Source organism: Lipomyces chichibuensis (assembly GCF_038497645.1).
Source record: "Lipomyces chichibuensis strain CBS 12929 unplaced genomic scaffold V1513scaffold_19, whole genome shotgun sequence".
Taxonomy (NCBI): Eukaryota; Fungi; Ascomycota; class Lipomycetes; order Lipomycetales; family Lipomycetaceae; genus Lipomyces; species Lipomyces chichibuensis.
In genome coordinates this window covers 134604-148878 of record NW_027117471.1, presented here as the reverse complement: position 1 = coordinate 148878, position 14275 = coordinate 134604, and the positions used below count along the sequence as shown (strand labels likewise).

At 47.3% G+C, this 14275-nt stretch overlaps 8 protein-coding genes across 8 annotated transcripts; 4 read left to right on the top strand and 4 right to left on the bottom strand.

The window, feature by feature from the left end:
- Positions 1 to 78: 78 nt before the first annotated feature.
- V1513DRAFT_446192 (uncharacterized protein) lies at positions 79 to 1561 on the bottom strand. The gene has a single exon (XM_066898228.1). The coding sequence runs from the start codon at positions 1469 to 1471 to the stop codon at positions 281 to 283; it is 1191 nt and encodes a 396-aa protein (XP_066753145.1). The 5' UTR covers positions 1472 to 1561; the 3' UTR covers positions 79 to 280.
- A 1266-nt stretch (positions 1562 to 2827) lies between these two features.
- Positions 2828 to 4429, top strand: V1513DRAFT_446188 (uncharacterized protein). The gene is made up of 2 exons (XM_066898227.1): positions 2828 to 3042; positions 3089 to 4429. Exon 2 carries the CDS (start codon positions 3129 to 3131, stop codon positions 4080 to 4082), a length of 954 nt encoding a protein of 317 aa, XP_066753144.1. The 5' UTR covers positions 2828 to 3042; positions 3089 to 3128; the 3' UTR covers positions 4083 to 4429.
- On the bottom strand, positions 4268 to 5155 carry V1513DRAFT_446186 (actin-related protein 2/3 complex subunit 5). Its single transcript, XM_066898226.1, has 3 exons — positions 4818 to 5155; positions 4580 to 4759; positions 4268 to 4530 (listed from the first exon to the last, which is right to left on the bottom strand). The coding sequence occupies exons 1-3, from the start codon at positions 5043 to 5045 to the stop codon at positions 4468 to 4470; spliced, it is 471 nt and encodes a 156-aa protein (XP_066753143.1). The 5' UTR covers positions 5046 to 5155; the 3' UTR covers positions 4268 to 4467.
- A 1967-nt stretch (positions 5156 to 7122) lies between these two features.
- V1513DRAFT_446183 (uncharacterized protein) lies at positions 7123 to 8082 on the bottom strand. The gene is made up of 2 exons (XM_066898225.1): positions 8026 to 8082; positions 7123 to 7953 (listed from the first exon to the last, which is right to left on the bottom strand). The coding sequence occupies exon 2, from the start codon at positions 7723 to 7725 to the stop codon at positions 7525 to 7527; it is 201 nt and encodes a 66-aa protein (XP_066753142.1). The 5' UTR covers positions 7726 to 7953; positions 8026 to 8082; the 3' UTR covers positions 7123 to 7524.
- Positions 8040 to 9183, top strand: V1513DRAFT_446182 (putative polysaccharide biosynthesis protein). The gene is made up of 6 exons (XM_066898224.1): positions 8040 to 8346; positions 8416 to 8455; positions 8514 to 8568; positions 8630 to 8777; positions 8838 to 8913; positions 8969 to 9183. The coding sequence occupies exons 1-6, from the start codon at positions 8296 to 8298 to the stop codon at positions 9049 to 9051; spliced, it is 453 nt and encodes a 150-aa protein (XP_066753141.1). The 5' UTR covers positions 8040 to 8295; the 3' UTR covers positions 9052 to 9183.
- On the bottom strand, positions 9124 to 10996 carry V1513DRAFT_400920 (WD40-repeat-containing domain protein). Its single transcript, XM_066895494.1, has 2 exons — positions 10802 to 10996; positions 9124 to 10737 (listed from the first exon to the last, which is right to left on the bottom strand). Exons 1-2 carry the CDS (start codon positions 10910 to 10912, stop codon positions 9169 to 9171), a joined length of 1680 nt encoding a protein of 559 aa, XP_066753140.1. The 5' UTR covers positions 10913 to 10996; the 3' UTR covers positions 9124 to 9168.
- A 293-nt stretch (positions 10997 to 11289) lies between these two features.
- V1513DRAFT_425685 (NUC091 domain-containing protein) lies at positions 11290 to 13055 on the top strand (the record flags this gene model as incomplete). Its single annotated transcript, XM_066896136.1, has 2 exons — positions 11290 to 12084; positions 12399 to 13055. The coding sequence occupies 2 exons, from the start codon at positions 11290 to 11292 to the stop codon at positions 13053 to 13055; spliced, it is 1452 nt and encodes a 483-aa protein (XP_066753139.1).
- A 967-nt stretch (positions 13056 to 14022) lies between these two features.
- On the top strand, positions 14023 to 14251 carry V1513DRAFT_425684 (uncharacterized protein; the record flags this gene model as incomplete). The annotated part of the gene is made up of 2 exons (XM_066896135.1): positions 14023 to 14055; positions 14108 to 14251. 2 exons carry the CDS (start codon positions 14023 to 14025, stop codon positions 14249 to 14251), a joined length of 177 nt encoding a protein of 58 aa, XP_066753138.1.
- Between the last annotated feature and the right edge of the window lie 24 nt (positions 14252 to 14275).

The window sequence follows — 14275 nt, the reverse complement described above, 5'->3', positions numbered from 1 at the left end:
AATGACATTTTCACCCCCCTCTAGTTAAAATTTGGGCCCTGAACGAATTTCATCGGGTTAGGGCATTAGATGGAAAACCGACAGACTTATTATGTATAAATATTATATGGTACCGTACATGAAGATGACAATCAACTAATGCATGCAAAACGAGAAAAAATCTAAATAAGGGAGTCACTCACTAGCGACTTATTGTACATGAGTAATGAAACAAACACCAAATAACCTGACAACCAAACAAATCCTACTACGCATTTTTAAACTACAAAAGATCCAGCTACTATTTAAATGCGGTTGCCACATTGTTGGTGACGGTTGCGGCGGCTCGGGATGCTTGGGCGGATTTGGTGGATTTGGTGGATTTGCGGCTTTTGGTGCTTTTGGTGCTTGTAGATTTACTGTCGGAAATGTTCTGTGCGACGCTTTCGAAAAATTCCAAGTTCTCGGCGATCATCTTGTCCCGTACCTCCGCGACCTTAGCTTTCTTCTCAGCCCATAGATGCACGGGCAAAAACGAAATGTCTCCGAATGATTCCATTTCAGTTTGGCCCTCCTTCTGAAGCCACATCGCTTCTTCCGGGATCTGCGAGTATGCTTTCGCAATGGTGGAATTGACGAGTAATGGTGTTCCGACAATCAGCGACGTCGCGACAGTGGACGAGGCCTGGTTCTCGATATATGCTGGTGATGCGAAGGCGGGGATCAATGCGACAGACTTGCCCAGGTGTGCAAAGTACTCTGGGAAAGTTAGATCGCGAACATAAATAATGCGGGTTTCGATTGCCTCAGGCACGATGAGATCGCTGCCGGAACCGACTAGATGCAGTTTGACTTGCGGTCGGACCTGCGCATACTGCTTGAAAATGCGGTCGTAGTTGCGGCGCCATGGCTCGTACTTTCCGGGAATCGCACCGAATGGCTCAACAAAGTCGACCTGAATGTCCTCCTCGTTTGCCTTGAAGACTGGATGTATGACTGGTGCGTTGTAGACGACGCCGTCGCCGGTGCCAAAGAATTTAGGGAAGTGCTTCTGCACGTACTTTTGCACGTGTGGTGCCAGGACGACAATCTCCCACTGTCCCTTCTCAATCCAAGGGACCATGTATTTGATCTGTTCGGCGTACTGTGAATTTCCCTTTGGTCGGGCGTCCCACTTGCCCGGCTCATGGGCGATACATTGCACGCGAGTGCCGGCCTCGAGCCACTTGGTAATGGTCTTGTTCGCTTTGACGATATCTTCCGGACAGCTGGTCAGGAAAAGCAAATCTGGCGTGCCAATTTTAGGAGAAATTAACTTTTCATCGACAAGCTGCAGTGGGTACGGCTTGGACTCCCGTTCAAGCAATGGGAAGACGCCGAAGCGGCCATATCCGGAAGCCCCCGCAATGAGCGTCACATTTACACTTGGCAGACTCGAGAATGCATGTAGTAGAGGAAGGACGACCTCATAATGGTAACGAGGGATGTTCATAAGGAAGATAGTGACAGGATTGCGCTTGTCCGTCGTTGGGAGGACAACGTCCTCGACGGGCTGCTTATCGGTCGCCGTGTCATCGGTCGCCGTGTCATCGGTCGCCGTGTCATCGGTCGCCGTGTCATCGGTCGTCGCGTCATCAGTCGTCGCGTCATCAGTCGTCGCGTCACCAGTCGTCGCATCATCGGTCGTCGGAGCTGAAAAAGTGGGAGGCGATGGTGGTGGTGGTGGTGGTGGTGGTGGTTGCGGGTCGGATACGACAGTCTCTGGCGCGGCAGGAGGCGGTGATTGAGTAGAAGCCGAGTTCTCGGAGACGACCTTGCCATTCTCTACTACGGACACGGCGTTCTGCCATGGAGGCACATACCTGGATGCGGAGGACGTGTGCAAGAATGGCGAGTAAGTGCCCTGGCCGAGAGCAGAGCCAGAAGACTTGGGAGTCGGCGCGGCGAAAAGTATGAGGACGACGATGCAGCCGCCTACAATGCGGGCAGCGTGCCAGCCGGTGAAGCGAAAGGATGGCATGGCGACGTCAGGACCAGTACAAATGCGAGTGGGAGGAAGCGAATGATAGCGAGAGAGGAAGACAGATGGTGAAGAACGAGCAGGCACGAGACGGTTAAGAAGGAAGGAAGAGCAGCACTTCACAGACTTGAAGTCGATAGTCTGGCCGCAGCAGCAGTGCAAAACTGCGAGCGGGCCACCAAAAAGACAAAGTGCTGCAGCACCGGCGCGTCTGTAGTCTGCCTTGTACTGGTGAACAAATCACCGCAGTTGCCAGTGGATAATATCCGCATACCGCGCACCAGAACAATGCCTTAATTCCGACCGCCACACCAAACTTGAAGGGACGACATCGTTGACTTGCTGCGCAGCTCTGGGCTCTTCGAACAACCAGAACAGAACAAGTAGGCGCCAATAAAATGATCAAGTTGTCATTGTGATTTTGAGCACTGCCATTAAATAGTTAAGTGCGTCTAGTCCATACAAATTGTTACCAGTCAGGCCCCCTGAGTACTTTACATGATGGATCATATATGATGCTATTACAACTCGTATACGTCCTTGCACTCGGCCTGCCAACAATAAAAATAATTATTTGTATTCTCTTTTAGGTTGTAAACCTACTCATATAACGTATTCATGTAGAATATTTTAATGCCGAATGCGGCAATAGATCATGGGGGTCGCAAAATAATCTCTCTTAAAAAGTACAGACAACTTTACAGTGCTGTAATAAATTGTGGCAGATCGATTACGATAGGCATATAATGACAACTATCAATCTGAGTACCCCTGGTTACCGTAGCAACAGACAGTCATTACATATCTATAATAAGCTGCTGTAAATATGCCTCAAATTCAACAATTCTTGTTACTGGTTGTTTACGCTTGCGCAGTTGCTGCAAACCCCCTTTCGCGAACTCGTTTCAGCGAGCGAACAGGTGTCCTGCTCAATCAATTTTTGGACAAATTTCAAGCGGACTTGCACACATTGATCAGATGCTGAGCAACTGTCGACCGTTATATGTTAGTGTCTTAAATTGACGAGTCTTTAATTCAGCCAGGTAATTAATTGCAGCCTGTTGATGATAAAGGCACTAACTTTTCTAGATCATATAGCATGACTCTCAATTAGAGCAATGTGGTCAGAATGGCAGAATCGACAGACTCAGAACCAACGCAAGCGCCCCGCATCCAGCACAGGTCCTTCGCCATAGGCATGACGGCGGGATTCGTTCTTTCCAGCATTTTTCCTGCACCATCAGCGTACCTTCGCTCCCTTATTGTCCGCCTGTTCGATATTCTCGCCGTGTTGCTGATATGGACCGTGATATTAATTATCTTCTTGTCCGCACACAAAATCGTCGACAATGACACAGGTTTCCTAAGTCGCGTCTGCGCGGCGTTGAAACCAGTCCGACAGCATGTCGCTACACCGACTATAACTGCTGATAAGCAAGAATCCGGATCTGTATCGGTGTCACCTTCATCAGAATTTGCTGCCCGGCCGTACCCGTTCGTGCATCAAGCCAACAGAGAACCGTTGCAATTAAGATCGCCGAACCCATCTGCATCATCTCTTTCGGATACGTCAAAGAAGATTGGGAGATCGGCTGAGTCGATTGGTAGGGTTAGATCGCGATCGCCGACGAAACCCGTGGAGGCTTCTTCCAGCGAATGTTTGTCATTCAGGCCGTATGACAGTTATGATAAAGACAAGGAAAACAGCAAGGACAAAGGCAGCCATTGGACATCATTGTCTTCTTCTGGAAAGTCGACGAAGTCAAAGGAAAAAGACCCAACCTCTGACTCGAAGACGACAAATAGCCCGACAGTTTCAGCATCGGCGACGCGAGATCCAAATAAGATCCCGCTTGTATCGGCATACGTTAGACCGGATGCCAATGCAAAATGGACGAAACTTGATGGAAAGGGACTGACACTTAAAATCACTCCTGACGGACTCCTCCTCAGTGACGAAACTGAAATTCGAGGTGGCGACCTGAAGGTGTGGATGCTCTCGCTGATCGAGGTAAGTGCATCCATTACAAGACCAGAATTGAAAGTAACCAGCTGTAGCACGACGTATCGGGCCATTCAGTAATGCGAGTGACGACACAAACTAGTCCCATATTGCAAGTTGTCTACATGTTTCAGGAAGATGAGCGCTGGAAAGTAACGTTAGGTATTCATGCTCTCAAGCGAGAACAGCACGCGCATGGTATGCAAGTAAAAGAAGTCGATGGAATGAAAATTCTACGTGAAATTGAAAATTGATTTGTAACATATGATGCATTTATTCGTGTTAGCTTATTTGGTTTGCGAGCATTTTTATTTTGTGCATTTTGAGGTTTTGCAGTATTGTGCATTTCTTGGCCAACATAGGCATCTGAAAATGGAACATGTAGCCATCTCTTCCATCTAATGCTATAGTACACTGTGCATATCCGCAGGCCACGTCATTCATTTTCGCAAAATATTCTTCTCGCTCAAACTGTTCGCCGATCGGACAAATATCGAACAATACCTCCCAAGCCAGCCATCTCAGTAACCTAACTCATTAGTCTATTGCTTACAAACCCCCGACAAGACAGTCCATACCTTCTCAAACCAAGCAAGCAAAACTCCTGAAATTCCATGAGTCTCGGGCAGGCTCATCCCTTTGTACAAGTACTTTATAAGAGTATCCCGCTGCTCCGAGGACAATTTCTCGACGACGCGGCTCATGTCACTCGATTTTATAGTAGACAGGAGTTCCAAAACAGTAGCCAAATGAATCTTCTACTATAGAATTAGCATCTTCCCTGGCACCCACCAATATCTTTGCACAAAGTCGTACTTTAATCTCCTCACTACTCGTATAAGGCGGCTGATCTAACGCGGCCTGCAACGCACCAAAATGATCTCCACGCGACAACGAGCCTCGGATTGATTGGCCGATCGATTGGATTTCGGGCACGCTGAGAGGCGGGAGATTGGCGATGCTGGGCGGGATGAGGTACTCAGGCTCGATGTTGTTCTCCGGGTCTAGCACGTCGATGTCGATACGGCGGAAATCTAAGGCCATCCTGGGTGTTAGTATGTAGCGGCACGTACTGTCACGGATGGAATTGAGTGTTGATTCAATAATTTCGTGAGGAGTCTGTGGCTTTGGTGGACCTCGCGGATGATTATTGCGGTAACGTCCGTGACGCGGCTCGGCGTTGGGACTCACATTAGTTACTCAATATCGTTCGATTAATTTAGCTACGACCAGAATCGAGTAACACCGACCATACATAATTCACAGCGACATCTATTGCTCACAGACATATGCATATACATGCATTATTTAGTACGAGTGCGGCAATCGTCAAGTCAACTATACATCATGGCTTGATCTATGATGTAGGGACTGCTTCGTGCAACGAATCCGACAATGAGTGTGTTGCCAGTAGGGATTGCCGATGCGACTTCTAGACGCTCACCGTCGTACGTTAGGTCGGCGGAAGTATGCAGTGGACTTCTATGTTGTTTCATTTAAATGCGGGACCGATACGTGCCAGGTCGTTTTGCTTTATGAAGGCATTCAGAAACTGGGTAAGGACAGACCACAAAATATCAATGGAATGGATAGATGCGCCATGTATTGATGGATGCAGATTACGATCGAAGATCTTAGAACAGAATCGAGAATAAAAATAGTTCCAAATGAGTTCAAACAAAATCACTCCTGCAGCATGACTGAATAGACGAACAATTACAAAGGATCACATAACAGCGACTACAACATATAGAAAAGCGATACATCCGAACTCCCACAACCAACTACCTAGAAACAAAGCAAACAAATCTAAGAACTATTACCATTTAATGTGATAGAGACCAGCAATCAACGAAGTGATTTGGGCCACGACCGTCGCGCAGATACGCAGCAGATTCAAGCATCAGCTCTACTGAGATGCCGTACGCCTCAACGAAAACTTTTTTTCCGAATCTGCGCGGATGCTATCCAGCGTAAAGGAGCGGCACTGAACAACTGCTTTGGCTTCATTGATGGGACTGTGCGGCCGATGTGTCGGCCAACTTGCATATGCGCGAGGTCAACGCTAGCAGATCACTGGACGTTAGATGGTGACAGTACTGGTATTCTAAGCTACAATTAGCGAACCCATACCCTAAAATACCACATTGTCGGAACACCAGATGGTTGATAATCCTAATCGACGGTCCATACTCCGGTAGACGACATGACGCATATCTCCTTCAGACCAGTGGCATCAGGAGCATTCTTGAGTGAAAATGTCTCGGTCAATGGCAACATGTGCTGTATCTACGGCGATCCTGCTTATGGAGTGAGCAACTGCGTCATTGGTCCGTAGAATGGAGGCGCCATAACTTCCGAGGAGCAGGCGTTCAATACGTCGATGAGTAGCGTGCGACAATGCGTTGAATGGCAGTCCGGAGCAATTGCACAGACATTCGCATTCTTGGATTACAAGAGAACCTGAAGATGGGTCTCCAACCGGTCGGGATTTATTACTTAGTCGGAACGTTGTTCACCAACATACTGGCATGTTTTGAACCTAACCAAACTTCGAGTTACTTTCGAGATGCAACCGCAGACAATTCATGAATACTTGCACGCTATGCAACCTGCTGTCACTGGTTGATTAAAAGTAAATGTGACAAGAGGGCTCTGGAAACAAGGCAATAGCAATAGCTGATATAGAGAAGATGTGTATTCAAATTAACAAGGCAATAGCAATAGCTTACATAGAGAAGATGTGTATTCAAATTACAAGACAATAGCCTTCTAACTCTTTTGTCGCATCGCATACTAGTTTCCCATGCCAAGCTGCCGTCCTTGTGACTGCAAATCCCTACGAATGCCCATGATCTCTCCAACGCGTGTCTGTGAGCTGGTGCCCGAGTTGGCGCCCCTGCTCTAGGAGTTGCTCCTCAAAGTCAGTTGTCTCATCAGACGAATGATGTCTGATTTTACGCTTCTTGCTGGCGTTCGCCCGGCCACCCTTGTCACCCGTCGAGGTCGCAGTTAGAGTCGACGATGCTGAGGACCCTGACAATTCTGAGTTAGGAGCTAAAACACTCGATCGGTTTTACGCTCTTTCGCGAGATGGGAACGTAAGTAACGTAAAACCAGATGGCGTTAGGGACGAAGAGAGAGACTCATACTGCTTCTCCGAGAGGCAACGCATTTGCCACATCACGGATTATTTTACCAAGATTCTCGGTCCTTTTCCGCCTTCATGTTTTTCTTGTCATCCTTGTCAGGTTTGGATGACATATACTGCAAAAGGAACTATTAGTTACATCACACACACAGAGTCAACGGGAAAGGACGCTCCAACCTGCTCATATACGTCTTTTCTGACCGACATAAGATCGGTTACCTCTACCTCGACTCCAGATGCACTTCGAGCCACGCATAACTCCAAAAATTTGTTCAATAGCATTGCGTAACGAGACGTGTGGCAGGGTAAATGATAAGCAGCGATTCCAGAACTCCATGAAATGATCTCCTAGCAATTAGCTGAGGTCTGGTTTCATCGATTATAGGTAGCTGACTCGCTGACTACCCTTTTTAAAACAAAGTAGCGCTCCATAGTATCTCTCTGTGAAGCTGGCCGGGAGACGATATTTAGGAAGATTGCCAGTTTCAGCACCTCTGAAACATGCATTGAGGCTCTCAACTGGGTGCGTTTTACGAGCCAGTTGCGTAGGGAAATAAAGGTATCTCGAGACATCCTTAAGGCGCCCTTAACGCGTTCAGCGTGGCCACAGTTAAGTAGCTGGTCCAGATACTGTTGGCCCGCGTTCTTGCTTAAAATTCTTCCTCCTCTGTGGCCTTTTGTTCCCCGCCCGCTTTCCCCCTCCCTTTGTAAGAACTCTAGTATAATCGTAAGGAAGATGTCCTCGATTAAATCGTCTTCGATATCGATCTCCCGTTAGAAGCGCATTGTAGAGGCGTGACACTGTGAGAAGTGGTTAGAAGGGTGCTGTTTCGGTATTTCACTAGCGTAAGTGGGAGCTCCATTTAACCTTACCTGATTCTTTTTCGGTGGATTACCATTATAAGGGGCGATTCTTTTTTTGTTTCGAATTTAAATGGGAGGGCCATTAAAAAAAAGAATCAGGCCTCAGTTTTCGCACCCGCTTACCCGGCTCTAAAGCGCAAAGGTTTAACTAGTCTAGTCTTTTGATTTCAATGATGTCAGAACTGGCAAGTCTATGCTCGGATCATTATTTAATATAAACGGGGAATCATCTCTATCAGGACCTGAACATTAGGAAAATCATAGCCAGCATCATACAAAATGTCTGCCCCGAAACAATTTGATGCCGAAAATGCAGAGAATCTTGAAGATGTGAGCCCATTTTGATGATCAATCAAGGTTGATCTGTTGCATGAATAAATGGAGCTAACGGAGGCATAGATTGAGAAGCAGTTTGCTGTAAAGGCGGTGATGCAAGCGCGTAAGATGCAATTTGTGATATTGGTCGTGCATACGAATTACAGCTGACGTGGTGTTAGAAACTTATTGGAATTTGCTTGAAAAAGTTAAGGGATCCACGTTGCGTTTGACGAGGTTCGTATCCATTGACATGTCTGCCTGATGGTGAACGAATAGCGGAGGTTAATAATTGTAGACTGGACGACGAGATATATGACCATTTTGTTAAAGAATTTCCCGAGTATGAATCCGCTGGGGCCGTCGCCGAGATAAATGAAAATGACATGAAATCGCCAAAAGGAAAAGAACGATGGCGCAAGTTCATGAATACTTACGAAAAGACAGTATGTGGCTATAGATGCGAGTTCGTCGTTGTAGGAACTAGGCCACTGACGTCGCTGCAGATTAATGATTTCAATTTTGGAACGTTATTAAGAACTGGATCGAAAGACGAGTACGAAGAGAAAACCACTATCTTCGGTATGCTTTTTCGAACTCCAAAGCTACGGGAAAGTCGTTGCTAATAGAAATGTAGTTCCCCGGATGCAGTTTTTGGCCGTCGAGATTGCGCGAAATAAGCACGGTTTGAACGACTGGATTTGTGATAAAGGAGCGTAAGCAGACTCGATTCCGCACTTCGTTATGTCATTAAGGGCGGAGCATAGAGTTTTGTAACATAGAACAATGATGCGCCAGTATATTTTACAACGACGTACTATACATTTCCCATCCAAATTAATCCCAGTAGTGAATTTTAGAATCTAATCCACCCGTCACAACTTTACTCGTCTCCTGCGGATGCGCCGCAATGCAAGTCAGTGCTTTCTCGTGCGCTTTGAACTTGCTCTTCATTTGCGTCGTCTTCCAGTCCCAGAAACAGGCGTAGCCGCCAGAATCTCCAGACATCAAAAATTGGCCGTCCGGTGTGAAATCAAGACCGACCGCATATCCAGCACAATTATTGCCTCGGAAAACTTTCTTACGATTCTGTCGGAACCTGTCCGTTGCGCCAAAGACAAGGATTTGGTTGTCAAGACTTTGCGCTGCGACGTATTTGCCAGCTGGATGTGCCGCTACAGTCGGCATGGAGTGTTGCTGCGGGTCAGCGATGTATTTAATCGGCACGTTGATCTGCCATTCCCACACTCGTATAGACTTGTCGTCTGATGTAGTCATAAACCGACGATTCTCGTCCACAAATGTGATGCTGTTCACGGCCCCAAGGTGGTGATCGTACTCTTGTATAACAGCCCCCGAATTAGTATCGAACTGCACAATTTTCTTGTCCGAGGTACCGACCAGGAATTGATCCTGTTTATCCTCGTCTGGATTAAAGCGAATTACATTCGGGGTCTTGCCAGTTGAGAATCGTGCAATAACTTTACCGGTCTCGGTGTCCCACAGTTTGATCTGTGTGTCATAGGATGCCGAGAGAAATTTTGTACCGTCGTTCGTAAACCAAATATCCTTGACCGCCTTCGTATGGCCCAAATACGACCGCAACAGCTCCCGGTGGTGATAACAATCCCACAGCTTGATCTTCGCGTCGACACCTGATGACAGGAGCAAGTGGCCATGCCTCGGAAAGAATCGAAGTGCTGTAACGCCTTTATTGTGCCCCGTCCATGTATGTATCCGTCGCTTTGGAATAAAGCATTCTTGATCGCCGGGATCCTTGTCGAGGCTGATGTCTAAGTCTCTTGGAACGTGCATATAAGTCCGTCCCAGATAATCGTACAACTGGGATCCGTGAAACTGAGTCTTTTCCATAGGGCCAGTCGATGTAACTTTCTCTGGCGGCGGAGTGACGGCTTCTTGTTCCTCTTCCTCACTCAATTCTTCCTCCTCTTCGGAGGACGATGACGCGTTCGGATCAGTGTACGCAGCCCAGGGGCCCTTATAAGCATTATCACCATCCAGCACGCTCGAGTCTCCTGACTTCTGTCTCTTAGCTTTCAATTCCCTAATTTCCTTCTTACTGGCTCTAACATCTAAGATGTCCTTTCCCTCACTCCGTTCCGCTTTCTCCACGTCGCCAACATATGGTCCAAACTGATTCGTATGAAGTGACGGATCACGGGCGTATCCAAAGGTCTGGTACGTACGATGTTGCACTCTAAAAACCGCGTCGTTGAAGGATTGTTCCTCCGCGTATCCCGTGAGCAGGTTCTTACGTTTCAATGGCGGCTCGCCGTTGGGATTCACGGGACCCACAAACGGACGTGTGAGTTCGTCGTATGTAGGATTATATGCAACGACTTTATCGGTCACTTTCGGAATCAATGCTTGTGATGCCGCGTGTTCCTACTCGATGTTAATATGTGTAAAGCATGACATTTCCACTTAGTGTAGATCTAGATAGGCATACCTCAAAGACGAATGTCGAAATTGGAGCCCTCGCAACTTGTGGCAATGGCGGCAGATCGTCTAACGCTGTCTGGGAAGGCGACCCCCCGTCATCGCTGTGATCTGACCCCATGTCCAATGCTCCAAAATATGTCCTAATAGATACTCAATCGCAATGGAGATACTTATTGAATCTGCTTTTAATGCCAAGGTGGTTTCGCACAGAGTAATAATGGAAGATTCACTACAAAATGATAGGGTACGGGTCTCGCATATCCCACGTAACCCTAAAGCTGCTGAGAGTACATTTAAGTCTTATTCGTGCATAATGTTATGGCTTCATGCAGGCTGATGATGCCTCAGCTGCTGGGACACCAAAATTTTTTTCCCGGTTGGAAGTTTTTCCTTCCGCACCTTTTCCTCTTCCTCTGCAAAAATTTTTGTTCGTACTTCTGAGCAGGTTTGTAGTTGGACACGTAAGATTTTCTTCAATCTCGCACAATCATTACAATGGGCGTTGCGAAGAAGGAGAAAAGTCGCGTTGCCCGCGAGGGCCGTGATAAACCTGGCAACTTGAAGTTGAAGGGCGAGAACTTTTACCGGGACACTGCGAAGGTCAAGCGTCTGAATATGTACAAGGAAGGACGTGCGCAGCGCAATACAAAAGGCGAGATTACAAAATCTGCGTCGTTTCAGTCGACTGAGTTGCCGACTGCAAGAATTGAGCCGAATCGACGGTGGTTTGGGAATACTCGAGTTATTGCTCAACATACCTTGACGCAATTCAGAGAGGCGCTTGGTGCGACCAAGAAGAATCCATATCAGGTTTTACTGAGACAGAATAAGCTGCCAATGTCGTTACTGGAAGAAGAGACTGCGAATGCAACTGCGAAGGTGCAGATTGTAGAGACCGAGCCATTCAGTCAAACGTTTGGACCTAAAGCGCAGCGCAAGAAACCGAAGGTTACTGCCGGATCGCTTGATGATCTTGCTGAGAAGACAGTTCAGGACCACGAGCAGTACGAGCAGAAGTTGGAGAACGAGGCGTTGATGTCCGTTGCGGCTCCTACGGACTGGATCCAGGAAGCCCGGGAGGCTATCTTTTCCAAGGGCCAGTCGAAGCGTATATGGAATGAGTTGTACAAGGTCATTGATTCATCTGATGTTGTCGTTCATGTTCTGGATGCCCGTGATCCGCTGGGAACTCGTTGTCAGTCAGTTGAGCAGTATATCAAGAAAGAGGCTCCACACAAACATCTCATTTTCGTGCTGAACAAGTGTGATCTTGTCCCTACTTGGGTGGCTGTAAGTGATATTTTATCTTTGAATTTGTTTTGTATTTTGCCATATGGCCCCACTGTTAGTCAAGAATCCTCTGTACGTCGGTGTTCTCGTAACATTTGTCGTTTATAGTTCCATGAGGGGAAGTCTGTTACAACTTTGGGAGATTGAACTGCAATTTATCCAGTATGTTTTGCATGAGTTGAGTATGGGCTGGGCGACTTCAGTCACCCCCAATGCCGAATGCTCTTAGTTAGCAAATGTACATCTATGATTAAACTTTTCTGTTGTTTTATTAGTTTTTGCGTGCGGTTATGTACTGGACTAATACTTTGCAGGCTGCTTGGGTCAAATCGCTATCGAAAGAGTATCCGACTCTGGCATTCCATGCTTCCATCAACCATTCGTTCGGCAAGGGCACATTGATCCAGCTTCTCCGACAGTTCTCATTGCTCCACTCGGACCGGAAGCAGATATCCGTCGGATTTATCGGGTATCCGAACACTGGAAAATCTTCTATCATCAATACGATTCGACAGAAGAAGGTTTGCACTGTCGCGCCGATTCCGGGGGAGACCAAAGTATGGCAGTACATCACACTTATGAAGCGTATTTACCTTATTGATTGCCCTGGTGTGGTACCACCGAGCACGAAGGACACGGAGACCGATATCCTCTTGCGGGGCGTAGTCCGAGTGGAGAACGTGTCCAATCCGGAGCAGTACATCCCCGCACTTTTGGAGCGGTGCAAGCCGTCGCATGTCGAGAAGACATATGATATCGCGGGGTGGAAGGAAGCGTCGGAGTTTTTGGAGATGCTTGCCCGTAAGTCCGGGCGGTTACTCAAGGGCGGTGAGCCGGATGAGAACGGTGTCGCCAAGATGGTGCTGAATGATTTCACGCGGGGTCGGATTCCGTGGTATTTTGCTCCACCGGATGACCGCGACGACGACGGAGACGAGGCATCCGTGCGTGAGGCAGGCGCCGGCGCGTAGCATGATAAATGGGTCAAATTTGTGCAGTGTAGATAATATGGGTATATCGTGTAATTGGCATGAATGGGTGATCGGATCGGAGGTAAAAAGTGTGATTTACATGGCGTTTTCGGAATAGCATCGTGTTTGGATTAGCATCGTGAAATATTATTATTCGTTAGTATATGCCAGACAAAATGAATCATTTATGGTTGTACTGTCTTATTAGTCCTGCGTTGGGGTCTGTTGTGAAACTCCCATCTGGGCCACGGTATTGATTGTTGGCATTGGCTAATCTATTGTCATGGAGTCTTCCAGCCTAAATAGTTTTTCACTAGGAACCAAAGGAATAGAAAGCAAAGGTAGAAAGTCACTTGTACCAAGTGACACCGTGCGGCTTGGATTCCCCCCCACTTTAGTTCCCACCGGGATTTATAAGTGGGGTATACTGTACTACATCTGTACTACATCCTTTCCTGCAACTTCCGCGTCTCCGAAACTCTGTAGTCCCAGCTTCCAGGACCGGCTAAACCAAATAAATATATTGACTGTCCGTCTGTCCACTGTTACTGCTCGCTGATATTAGCTCTCCAGCACATCGACCACCACCACCATTGCAGCCATCCTGTAGCCACCAGTCTTCTTTTCCACCTCCGCTAAGATTTCTTTGAGAGCTATGCTACCGTAAGTGATCTGTGCACTACTTACTAAATCTATGCTATCTTTTTGCGCAAATGCTTAAATTGAACATCAGGATTGAAATAGTCTCAGCTCCGCCATATACGATGGCGAGACGGCTACCTGGACCGTCAAAGCAATTCGCAACAATGGCTCCTTTCACGAGTTGTTCCCATTCATATTGTGCTGGCCACCGGCCACTGGTAAACTAGTCCACTCCAGGCAGCATACTACCGGTTCGGATTTCAAGGGCCAGAAGGCTGTTGCAGTTGGTTGTTGAAAGTGGCCACGATTATCGCGCACGATTTCTATGAGCAGTGCCGACTTCACTGTTTACCAACGAGTAAGTTTTCTCCTTGTTGATTATTATCGACGAATGATCTAACGAGGGGCAGAGCTCCACTTATGTGACGTCGTCTTTATACGTCGCGAATTGTCCTCCTCTCGACGTCGATTCGATCTTCTACGGCACTCCACTAAAGGTTCTCCATCTCCTTAACAGAGGACACACCAAGAAGATTGCGATAATGCCATTCTAGAGGACCTGGAGAAGGCTGGATTTA